General features: G+C 32.1%; 2 protein-coding genes across 5 annotated transcripts; one reads left to right on the forward strand and one right to left on the reverse strand.

Moving 5' to 3' along the window:
- The first annotated feature begins 1,014 nt into the window (after positions 1-1,014).
- LOC119686255 (craniofacial development protein 2-like) lies at positions 1,015-1,683 on the forward strand. The gene has a single exon (XM_038100792.1). The coding sequence runs from the start codon at positions 1,015-1,017 to the stop codon at positions 1,681-1,683; it is 669 nt and encodes a 222-aa protein (XP_037956720.1).
- A 2,268-nt stretch (positions 1,684-3,951) lies between these two features.
- On the reverse strand, positions 3,952-8,606 carry LOC119668841 (CWF19-like protein 2 homolog). 4 transcript variants are annotated; one of them, XM_038078502.1, is made up of 5 exons: positions 8,131-8,604; positions 7,354-8,053; positions 6,950-7,290; positions 6,219-6,878; positions 3,952-6,171 (listed from the first exon to the last, which is right to left on the reverse strand). In XM_038078502.1, exons 1-5 carry the CDS (start codon positions 8,218-8,220, stop codon positions 6,037-6,039), a joined length of 1,926 nt encoding a protein of 641 aa, XP_037934430.1. In that variant the 5' UTR covers positions 8,221-8,604; the 3' UTR covers positions 3,952-6,036. The 4 variants fall into 4 exon arrangements, with proteins under 4 accessions (XP_037934430.1, XP_037934428.1, XP_037934429.1 ...); XM_038078500.1 differs by having other exon boundaries at positions 6,950-8,053; XM_038078501.1 differs by having other exon boundaries at positions 6,950-8,050; positions 8,131-8,603.
- Between the last annotated feature and the right edge of the window lie 4,133 nt (positions 8,607-12,739).

Here is a 12,739-nt window from a genome sequence, read left to right on the forward strand (position 1 = left end):
CAGAAAATGATTTTGTTTGTAAGGGTCCAAGTACGTCGGAGTGCACTAGTTCTAATAATTCTGTTGCCCGCGTACCTTCATTTTTATTTAACTTTCTGGTTTGTTTTGATTCTACACACACCACACATTTCTCGGATGTGAATTTATCAAAATTTGAAAATCGCTAACATCTACGAAAGAAACAACGGCACCATTGTTATTGAGGCAGAAAGTGATTCCGAGCGTGAAAAAATAAAATGTGCTGTAGAAGGCGCTATGAGCGAGAATTATGAAGTAAAAGTTCCAAACTCTATTAAGCCACGATTTACTATCTCCAGAATCAGTTTTAAATATAACGAACAGGAAATTATCGAAAAATTGCGAAAACAAAATCAGTGCCTCTCTGATTGTGAACTAAAACTAGCAAAAATGTACGAAATAAAACGAGATAATAAAGTATTTTACAACGCAATATTTGAAACGAACTCGAATACTTTTACAAAAGCTATGGAAGCAGAAAAGCTAAACATTGGCTGGGAAAAGTGTAAAATTTACGATGGAACGGATTTAATGATATCTTACAAGTGCCAGGGCTTCAACCATAGAGCGCCTTACTGCAGGTATGACGAATGTTGCCGTAAATGCCATCAAAGACATCGCACTCGCGATTGCAATGAGGAGCCGGTTAACAAATGCATAAATTGTATACGTGCAAATGAGAAGCTAGGCTTGGGCCTTGACGAAAATCATGCAGTGCTTGACAAAAACTGTCCCGTGTATCTCAAAACACTTGAACAGAAGAAAAAGAAAATCGGATACTAGCAGAGAACAAACAAATCGTGCAGTCCTCTCCCTGGGCCAAAAGGGTTGAGCGTTGGGTTCACAACCCGCCTCGTCAAACATATTGTGACTCATCATCAACCAAACAAAAAACATAAAACAAGTCAAAAAAAACGGAAGCGTGATATAATTCTGGGAACATGGAACGTACGTACGCTGCTGAGAGCAGGAGCACTACAAGAAACAATTAAGCAAATGGAAAAGTACAACGTTGACGTGCTAGCGGTCCAAGAAGTACGGTGGCAAGGATGTGGTGAAATTGAATGCAACGGTACAAAATTCCGTTTTAGTGGTAACGCTGAAAGGTCTGGTAGGTCGGGGACTGGATTTCTGCTTAACAAACGAGTGGAAAAATCGTTTTTGGGCTTCAGACCAATAAATGACAGAATATGTGTAATCTCCCTTAAAGGAATGTTTAGCAAATTTACGCTGATAAATGCCTATGCTCCAACAGAAGACGCAGATGATATCGCTAAAGAGACCTTTTATACAGACTTAGACGAGACATTGAGCAAAATTCCATCACATGATACAAAAATATTACTTGGAGACTTCAATGCAAAAATTGGAAGAGAACAATACATTTCTAATGTAGCTGGCTTACACTCACTACACACCGTGTCATCAGACAATGGTAAACGGTTATGTCAGCTCGCAACTGGCTCCGGTATGTACATTAGCAGCACGCATTTTCCACACAAAAACATTAGACATATCACGAACTATACCAATATAAATGAGCATTGGAAAGTTTTTGCAAATTCAATCACAAAAGCAGCAGAAGAAACCGTTGGTGTGAAAAGAAATCGTAGACACAACAATTGGTTTGATAACGACTGTGCAGTCGCAGTGGAAGCTAGGTAGCCAGGGAGCAAATGTTAAATGACAACAGCACTACTAATCAAAACAACTACAAAAACAAACGAAAAATAGCAAATATAATATGCAAAAGAAAAAAAAAAGAAGCCGTCAATAGAGAAATCCTAAACATCAATAGAGATTTTGCAGATCGAAATGGTAAAGGTTTCTTCCACAACATCAAGCATCAAACAAAGGGTTTTCAAGCGCGAATCAACATGTGTAAAGACAAAGATGGGGAACTACTAGTAGAAAAAGAGGGCATTATCAAAAGATGGCAGGAACATTTTCAAGAACTTTTCAACATTGGTTCGGAAAGTAATAACCTATCCTTAACAGACTTAGCTACAAGTACAGGACAAGAACCTGAACCCAGCCTTGAGGAATTTACAGAAGCCATAAAGCAAATGAAAAACGGAAAATCACCCGGTGAAGATAGTATATCAGCAGAGCTCATTAAACATTGCGGAGAAAGCGCAAAAATAGAGCTGTTTACATTAATCAAGCGTGTCTGGGCTGAAGAAAGGCTGCCGGAAGCGTGGCTCACTGGCGTAGTAGTACCACTGCACAAAAAAGGTGACAAACTAGATTGTAATAACTACCGAGGCATAACGTTGTTAAGCTCATGTTACAAAATTTTTACATGCATTTTAAACAAGCGACTAAAGAATGCAGCGGAGGAAATCTTAGGTGAATACCAAGGGGGCTTCAGACCGAATCGTTCAACGACCGATCAAATATTCCTGCTTAAACAGAACTTGGAAATGAGTTATGAGTTCAATGCAGTAGTGCATATCCTTTTCATCGACTTCAAACAAGCATTTGACAGCATCGATAGAAAAATGATACAGGATGCTCTACAATCACTCGGGATCAATCAGAAGCTCATAAAACTAATAATGATTACATTGTGCAATACGACTGGAAAAATGATAGTGCAAGACAGTTTAACAGATGCCTTTGAAATTAAAAGTGGAGTGAAGCAAGGTGACTCGCTTTCAATTACCATTTTCAACCTAGTCGTTCACGATGCTATTAAGTCACTGGTGGCAACAGGGAACATATTCAACAAAACATCACTGACCATTGCCTACGCAGATGACATAGCCATCCTAAGCAGATCACTTCACTATATGAAAGAAAAGTTCATCGACTTACAACTCAGAGCTAAGATCGTTGGGCTAAACATTAATGAGAACAAAACAAAATATATGAGGGTTGGAAGAAACATGCACAGCCGAATTTTAGAGCATTCAGAATTTTAGAGAATTCAAGTTAGTGAGTTTACGTTTGAAGAAGTTGAAAGCGCCAAATACTTGGGTGTCCTTATTAATAAAAACAATGAAATCAGTGTTAGTATACAAGACAGAATTGTAGCAGCAAACAGAAGTTATTACGGACACGCGAAAATCTTCAAATCTAAAATCGTGACCAGAAGTGCCAAACTACACGCTTACAAGGCAATCGTCCGCCCGGTATTATGCTATGGGGCCGAAACGTGGACTCTAACGACAGCAGATGAAAACCAAATTAGAACATTCGAAAGAAAGGTGCTGAGAAAGATTTATGGTCCCATCCGCCTGAATCAAGAAGAATTTCGTCGGCGTACGAATGCTGAACTACTACAACTTTGTGATGGTGAAGATGTGGTGAAGTTCGCAAAGTCGCAACGCTTGAGATGGTTAGGACACGTCATGAGAATGCCGGACGATAGACCACAAAAGCGAATACTCCATTTCACGCCGTATAATGACCGCAGCAGAGGTAGACCGCGTATAAGATGGCTCGACAACGTGACTGAAGACATCAGGAAAATGGGTATACAAAGGTGGAGATCTAAAACATCATGCAAAGCAGAATGGAGAAAGCTGGTTGATGCAGCTAAAGCTCACCCCGAGCTGTAACGCTGATGATGATGATGATGCTTTACTATTTTCACAGTATCCGGCCATAATACACTTTATTGATTTTGGGTCAAGTTTAGTGCGCTTTTCTTTAGGTATATGCACCATAGCTAGGCATCCAAATACACGTAAGTGTTTGAGAGTTAGTTTTTTATTGCTCCAAATTTCTTCAGGACAATTTTGTTTTTCTCGACATGGTATTCTATTTATAATATATGTGGCAGTCATAGCTGCTTCTGCCCAATATTGCTCGTTTAAACCACTGTCCGTTAACATACAGCGTATACGTTCAACAATTGTACGGTTCATTCTTTCCGCGACTCCGTTTTGTTTTGGTGTATATGGTGCTGTTGTTTGATGAATTATTCCACATTTTTTTAAAAAATTCGAGAAATTTCTATTAATATATTCGCGTCCGTTATCCGTGCGTAGCGTTTTTATCTTTTTAGAACATTGATTTTCAACCATATTTTTAAAATCAATAAATTTATTGAAAACGTCGGATTTTTCTTTAATTGGAAATACAAATAACTTTCTTGAGTAATCATCAATGAATGTTAATAAATATTGTGCACCAGAAAATGATTTTGTTTGTAAGGGTCCAAGTACGTCGGAGTGCACTAGTTCTAATAATTCTGTTGCCCGCGTACCTTCATTTTTATTTAACTTTCTGGTTTGTTTTGATTCTACACACACCACACATTTCTCGGATGTGAATTTATCAAAATTAACACTATTACAAAGCATTTTGACATCAGCCAAACTTTGGTTGCAAATATGTCCCATTCTGCGATGCCAAACGTTAAAATCATTTTTGACCATCAGTGATTTAGCATTGTTCATGTTTTTGTTCGTATGTAATGGCACGCATTTTAATTTGTATAAACTATTGTTTAATACCGCAGTTGACATTAAATTGCGTTTGCTGTCAAAAATTTTACATGTCTTTTTCGAACACTATTCTTTTATCTGTTTTTATCATTTGTTGCACTGACAAAAAATTCGCACATAAATTTGGCACATATTCAACATTCTTAAGAGTTGCATTTAATTTGTGTTCACCTAAGAGAACTATTTTCATATCACCAACGCTCTTAACAGACATTTCACTTTTATTTGCAACAACTATTGATTGGTTATTTATCTTTCGAATATTAAATAAAAAACTTTCGTCGTTTGTCATGTGGTTAGTCGCGCCAGAATCGACATACCAATTCTTCAAAATGTTTTCTTGATTTTTTTCGCATTCTAATTTTACAGCTTTAATGCACGTTTGCATATTGTCTCTTTTTACTGCAAATAAAATTTTATCGTCTTCTTTGCTTCCGTTATTCGGCTTATTTTTTCTGTAATATGTGGTTTTATTTGGACAGTTTTTAGCATAATGCCCCTCTTTTTTGCAATTATGACATGTGTTTTTATATACAAATTTTTTCTTATGCACGTTACCACTATACAAAGCCGAATTTGTTTCATTATTATCAAACTTGGAGTCTTGCATTAATAAATTTTTGACTTTATCGACTGTTAATTTGTCTTTACAATTTTCGACAGTCATCACTAATGGTTTAAGCTCTTCAGGCAGACCTGCAAGTATTAAAGACGCTGTGAGCTCATCATCAATATTGAGTCCAGCGCTGTTTACTTTCAAAGCCGTCATTATTATTTCATTTAGGTATTCCTGCACTGATTTGCAGTTTTCTAATTTTGTATTTACAAGTTGTTTCAATAATTCTACCTTTCTTGTTAAACCTTTGTCCTCATATGCGTTCATAAGCGCAAACCAAGCATCTTTTGCTGTTTTTGCCGTTGCAATGTGGCTGTAATTATTTGGGTCCACCATAAGTGTAATTTCTGCTAATGCACGATCGTTTGTATCATCATCTTTTTCTGATGTTACACCACTTTCCACAACTTTCCAGTATCCTTTAATAATTAAACACGATTTCATTTGTCTTTTCCAGACATCGAAATTTTCCCGACCCCGTAGTCGTTCAATGTAAATACCCGAAGTATTCAACATTTTTGTTTTATCCGCATATCAATAGGCCCATAACCTGTTAAGTTGAATCGTTTATTAAGACTAAAAATAAAGAAGGTATATGAAAACGAAATGCACAAGATGCATGAGAAAGAATAGTATTGCCAGTATCAACTTATTTGTTCTTATTATTTATAACATTTATAACAAATACGAATTCTACGGTACAAAACGAATTAAATGTATATGACCCTCTGTTCTCATATGTATTTTAGACTTTTTGTGAGGGCGCTTTTGTAATACGAAAAAGCACTGTGGAATGATTATTTAAGTCCAATATCAATATCTTTTGTCAGGCAAAATATCACAAGCCAACTTTAAACTTTTTTTCAACTATTAAAAAGCGCTTATACAAAATGAAATGCAAGAAGACATTTATTGAATTTATGACAAGCATAGTTTGATTGATTATTTTTAATTCAAATTCAAAGTGAAGTCAAATTTTTTCCAGCAATCGACAAATCTCTTAACTTTCAGTATAATATTTCGTTCCCTTTCTAATTTCCGCCATTTACTTGGGTCAAGCTCCAATATACCTCCAAGTATTTCCTAAAAAAATAAACATAATTTTTTTTTTGTTTAACTGTATAACAAACCTGTGCAAAATTCGAAGGAAAGCGTTTTTCATCCTCAATGACATGAGCAAAGCCAAAATCCATACCGAAGTTAACCCAAAAATATGATAAACCTTTGGGTATGCTTCTCTGGAGCCCCTTCTTACGTAAGTATATTAATTGTTTATTCACACACCAGGTATCTTCAGATTCTTCAATCGCTTTTTTAAAGTAAAAAGGTGCAATTTCAGATTTTTTTTTATCAATTGGTATACAATGAATACCCAAATGTGAACCACGGTGTAATTTATTAGCAATTTCAAAGAATATGACATCCTTATTTTGTGTAGCAAACATTTCACTTAATGATTTCCTGAAGCAATTGATTTCTTCCCATACCTCTTCATCTAACTGCGTTGAATAACTTACATGCTGATAAGGAATAATTATACAATGTCCATTTTGAAGACCTATATACCATGGAAGGGCTAAATAAACTTTTTCACCAATTGATATTATCAGATTTTTATCGTTTTGTTTAGAATCAAGACATCTACGACAGTTATGTACACAAGATATTAAATTATGTTGGACATTGATTGCTTTGTGTTGTATGTCCCGTTCTTGATTTTTACCCTTACTTCCAATATTAGGTAATAACATTTTGAAATCCGTTGGTGTAAAAGAAATTTTACCTTCAAACTTAAAAGAAATATAATATACATAAACTTAGTAAGAAATCATTGTTAATTATAAATAATATTAAGATCTACCCTTTTTTTAACAGCATATTTATCATCTGGAATTGCAGCTTGTATGTTTTGTTTTCTGCCGTAGTACATAATCCTACGATCTTTAGTTTGAGAGACTGGTTTTATACTTCCACAATTGTTAACCATTGCAGGTAAAATATTTTTGGAGCTTTTGACATTTATCTTATGAGCTGCGCACAACTGCGTATCAGTAATAGTTTTTTTGATTTTACGCGCTGCTTCCATTTTTTTTTTTAATTCTACTATGTCTTCTACATTTCCAATGATTTCAGCTTTCAAAATTTTAGCCGCTAATGCATTTATGTGACTATCTGTTACAAAGTCTTCCTTTTGATATAATTCTGTAATATTTGCAGTACTGTCATTTATGGGAAAATGATCTTTGTTTGAAAATTTTAAATTACTTGTGGCAAGCTCATTGCTATTTCCTGCTAAACAATCCGACGTATCTATGGATTTTGTAAAATCTGTTTTAGGTAAAACTGCTTCAATACTTGGTAATTTATTATGATTTTTTTTGTACCAATTTTTATTTTCGATTTGCAGATGATCACATCTTTTTGAAGATGTTTCGAATATTTGTTTACGTTCATCTTCAACACTGTCTTTTGGAGGCTTTTGAAAAGAAGGTAACCCAACGCCACTAGATTTCCAATAAGGATTCAGTTCTTTTTTATTTTTAGTTGGATCATATTTCTCGTATGACTCTTTGTTTTTCACTCCATTTCCTTTCCGATCATGTGTGAAAGTTTTCAACAATAGTGCATCTGTCATCCAACTATCCTGCTTAAATTCATCAAAATATTTTTTATTATCGTTTTGTTTTTTCTCCATCCATTGATCATCTGAATTTGCATCTGAAATTTTTTCTTTGCTTTGGCTCTTAATATTTATTTTTTTATTAAAAGTCACATTATTAGAACTTTCAACATAACTTCCATTGCTTGAATCAGAATACTTTCTTCGTTTTTTGTGAATAGACTTCGAACTTTTGTCTCTTTTCCGTCGTATCTCATTTTTTTTGGAATTCTTTAATGCATTTTCCACATTAGAGTGTAATGGCGAATGTAAACCCAGATTTTCCTCACTAGTGAACTGATTCTGCTTACGTTTTTTTTTGAAGTTTTATAATAAATTAGGATACACATTTTAACAGCAATAAATAAAAAAAAGTTATATACCTTCTCCATTAATTTGTCCCCAGCTTTCCTAAAATTTACTTGCACATTCTTCTCATCATTTACAAATTTAATTAAATCCCCATTCATCATATTAACGAATTATAACAGCAATCACATTACTTGAGACCAGTGTAAGTACCGCACTAGCAACGTTGTTATCCCTGATGAATGGTCACGGCCAAAGAATACTTGTACAAGAACGGCAACTTAAATGTAAACAAAAAAAAACCAACCAACTCACTCTTAAAATAATTTACTACTACCAAACCAAGCACGTTGTTTTGTTGCTGCAATTCGACCCACCACGACTGAAAAGTTTCACAATCCCGAACGGAACTTTTCACCACCATGAACGGTCTTAATTTTTTTTATTACGAAAGAGCAATATGAAGAGCGCAAATTGGGTTTTGTTTAGTTATTTTGACAGGAGAAATGCGCCAAAAACTGAAAAACGTAGTCAAATCAAACTGAGTTATAAAAAGTAGTGAATAAGTTTCTTTGAAAAAATAAAATATTTTTTATAATTATTTATAATATAATTTACACCTTCACTTGTGTTTTCTGAATAAAAATTCACATAATTTCATGTTATTATTATAAGAATATTTTTCAAAATTAACTACTATATCACAATTTTATTTTTTTATTAAGTAAAATGCTATACATTTGTTTTTAATAATGTTTTTAAATTTTAATTTTTTACATGTAAAGATATTATATAATATTTATAATTAGCCAGTACAATTATCTAGTCTCAGATTTTAATATCATATTGAACATATTTTTAGTACATTATTCAAAAAAGACAATTTATTTTTTATAAATATTATTCATTATATACGCAAATAATATATATTGTTTTAAACAAATGCCTTTAATAAATATGTGTGTTTATTAAATGATTGTTATTATTATTTCAATTCTTAAAAATAATAAATTATGAGTACAACTTGTACTTCTTTTAATTAAACCCTGCTAATATTCTTAAATACTTTAATATTTATTAATAAATATATTTTATAAATATGATGGTAAATTAAAAATCTTTCAATATTTATAAAATACTTTTTTATTAAATTGCATATAAAAATATTCCTATTTAAAAAATTCATATAAATCTATTCATACAGTATTGTATGTAAATGAATAATACGCGTCATTCACCTCATACATTTGAAGCGAATGCGCGTACATCCTCACCCATCAACAGATTTATCGTTACTGATCAGTTAGAAATGCATGCAAATTAAAAATACGTACATTCATCACATAAATTTACAGCGAATGCGCGTACATCCTCCCCCATGAATAGAATTTTCAGCACTAAATTTGAAAAATTTGCCTATGCAGAGAAATATAATTCATCATTCACCACTTGAGTGTTGCCGTATAAAAAAGTAAATTGGTAGTAGCTTCGGTCTTTATTAATAATTACACATCATAACAGCATTTAATGATATTATTTCAATATTATATTAGAAATAATGTTTTATACGCTCAAAAAATATTTAAGAAAATATAAATCAAAGAAGATTTTATATAGAACGGAAACTTAAATGAGCACAACACAAAATAACAAACACACTCTCAGAAATTGCACTAATACCATCTCAAAACGTACAATTATTTCCAACTTGAGAAAGTTTAGGTCCTTATTTGCTCCGAATACGGACCTTAACTTGCTCCGAATACTGTTGTGGGCACACATACAATAGGGTGTGTGATAAACGGTTTGACCGTTATTAAATAAAAATGCAAGAATAGCCTTCGCACTAAGTCTCATGTTACGATGCAGTAGCATAAGACCATGCAGAAAGCAATGATCCCACAACGCGAGCGTGGAATATGCTGACACTACAAAACGTGACCAGCAAACACGCTATTTTCGAAGCTAACGCAAAAGTACAGACACTTTTGTAATTCAGTTGCTGCTTTACCACCAAAAAAAGAACTGGTTCGTGGATCTCCGGAAGAGGTTTAAAAGTTGTGCCGGAAAATTGATAAAAATCATTGGTAGTGTTCTTAAAATTTGACTCAAATCGACAAACGGAAAAGAAAACTCGGAAATGAAACTTTTAAAATAGAAAAGTGTTGAAACTAAGCAATAAAAGAAAGTGAAATAAATTTAATTCTGTGAGTGACAGACAACAACCATAAGTTGAATCAAAACCATCTAAAGTTGAAGAGTTGATAAAAGTGAACTAAAATGTTTGAAAGACGTAGAAACACAATTTTATAAAAATATAAAACAACGAAACGTCTTGTGACGGCTGAAAAGCAAATATCGTTACTCTAAAACTTGTTCTCCTTCAGCAGCATTTAATCAATCAATAAACAAATTCTTTACTAAAAATTGACTCGGCAAACAACTGCAGCAGAAATAATCACAACAACCACTAAGCTGGAAGCAACAACACCAGCAGCAACAGGTCGGCATCAGAAGTGCAGAGGTATAAGCAGCACAACACCAGCAGCAACAGGTCGGCATCAGAAGTGCAGAGGTATAAGCAGCACAACACCAGCAGCAACAGGTCGGAAATAGCAAAACAACGACAGTGTTTAGGAGTAGAACTAAGCAAGATTTTTCTTATCAATAAATGAAATTGAACCTTATCCCTTGTGTTTTACTGTCAAAAGTAGAACCACAACAAATTGGCGCAGCCGGTAGGATGCAGGTAAGCATCATTTAAATTTTTTTTTATTGATCATTTATAATTTATTTATTGAATTATATTCATTTTTAAAAAAAAAAAAAATGTGCTAAATAAACGCATACATATTTATTTAGAAAATCTTGTTTACTAGTGTTGTTTTAGAAAATTTTGTTTGCGGGTTTTCGTGTCAATTGACATGAATTATTCTCGCTGTGTTCGTTTGTTTGGTTGTTTGATATATTTGTATGTCACAATTTCTTTTTAATGCTTCGTCATAATAATAATCGTTGCGTTTTTTTGTTTGTTTTGTTTTGTCTTGTGTGGGCTAAATGTGTAACAGTAGCCACATGGAGGTAATGACTGTTTATTTCTTCGCAGAGTTTTTTTTATGAATATTTAGTTTATCGCTGTGAACGTCAATAGTGAACAGTGTCGGTATGTAAATGTGGACCTACAGAGTTTTTATACTCGTTAGAACATTGTATCAGTTGACGTTATATACAGTTGGATTTGTTTTTTGTTGTTTTTCTTTCTTTATTACGAATGTGAGTGACTGAGTTTTTGCAACTCGGGATTTTTCGAGATACGTGTGTTTTATACATTTTTTTTTTATTTTGTTATTATGAATCCAATAATATATTAAATATGTATTTGGTATTAATATAATTTAAATAAATTTTTTTTTTTTTTTCTCCTCCCTAAAATTTTCCTCACAAAATTTAGATTTTGTGAACCTGAGTTTTCGTATTGATTTCGAAAAAAAAAAATCTCTACAAAATTGCGTTCACCCATTGATATTTAACTGTTCTTGTTTAAATATCGATACAAAATTATGTGTATATAAAATAAAAGATCTTTTATTTAACCATATGAACATTGATATTTGTATGTATATGTATTGTTGCAAGCTTTCTATTATTATTATTATTATGTTACTCTTTCTCGTAAAGTTAACATTGTAATGTATGGGGAAACAATGTGGTAAACATTTTCTCCGATTCAAAAATTGTTGTACTTATATTTTTTCTATATTAATAAAAAAATAATAATATGAAAAGAAATTTTATAAGTTAATGTTTGATATTAAAAATAATAAAAATTTATACGCATATATATATATATATAACTACTTCTACATAATTGTTGAGTGGTAAAAATATTTTAATAACAGACTAAGACATTCGCAACAAAATAAGTTTGCTAATAAAAAAAAAATTTAAAAATAAGTTTGCTAATAAAAAAAAAATTTAATTAAAAATTAAAATAAATATAAAAAAAAAAAAAATTAATTAAAAAAATATTTATTGAAAGCCTAATTTGCTGCATTTTCGTTTTATTTTCTTTTCCATCTCATTTGTTTTTGTTTTTGTTTTACTTTTATTTTATAAATAATACAATACAAAATATAATACAAAATATTTTAAGAACAAACTGTTGTGTATTTTTGTGGAAAAACGCGAGTGTGCCAAATGTTGAATCTTTTATTTCAAGTTTTGGACGAAATGTTTCAGTTGCAATTGTTTATAGCTAATTTTTAAAATGTCTTTAGCTATAATGAAAACACTTGAGTTTAATTGCACAATTTAATTTTACTAATTTTAATTATGTTATAATTTATATTCTTTGGGTTTCTTTTAATTTTTTTTAACTGGTACAATTAACTTTATGTGACCAATACTTATGGTTATAAGTATATATTTAGAACAAAATGAAAGTGAAAACAAAATCTTTTTATTAATTAACGCGACATAATAAAATATAAAATAAGAATCCGCGTTTAGTCGACTATAACGTCGAAAATTTTTTTTTAGATAAAAGTTACGAATTTAGAAGTATGTATAACAAGTTTAATATGTCAATTCTTTTTAGCTAAACGTAAATTTATAATTTTAAAAAAAAAAATAATAATAACAAATTAACAGATTTCGTTGGGAAAACCATATTTCCGTGGTCGG

This window comes from Teleopsis dalmanni, chromosome 1 (genome assembly GCF_002237135.1).
Source record: "Teleopsis dalmanni isolate 2A chromosome 1, ASM223713v2, whole genome shotgun sequence".
In the NCBI taxonomy this organism is placed as follows: domain Eukaryota; kingdom Metazoa; phylum Arthropoda; class Insecta; order Diptera; family Diopsidae; genus Teleopsis; species Teleopsis dalmanni.

Coding starts and splice junctions, on each gene's coding strand:
- LOC119686255 (XM_038100792.1), top strand. CDS start 1,015: ATGGAAAAGTACAACGTTGACGTGCTAGCGGTCCAAGAAGTACGGTGG.
- LOC119668841 (XM_038078500.1), bottom strand. CDS start 8,220: ATGATGAATGGGGATTTAATTAAATTTGTAAATGATGAGAAGAATGTG. Junction 8,054..8,130: donor GGGACAAATTAATGGAGAAG/GTATATAACTTT, acceptor AAAAAACGTAAG/CAGAATCAGTTCACTAGTGA. Junction 6,879..6,949: donor AATATGCTGTTAAAAAAAGG/GTAGATCTTAAT, acceptor ATTTCTTTTAAG/TTTGAAGGTAAAATTTCTTT.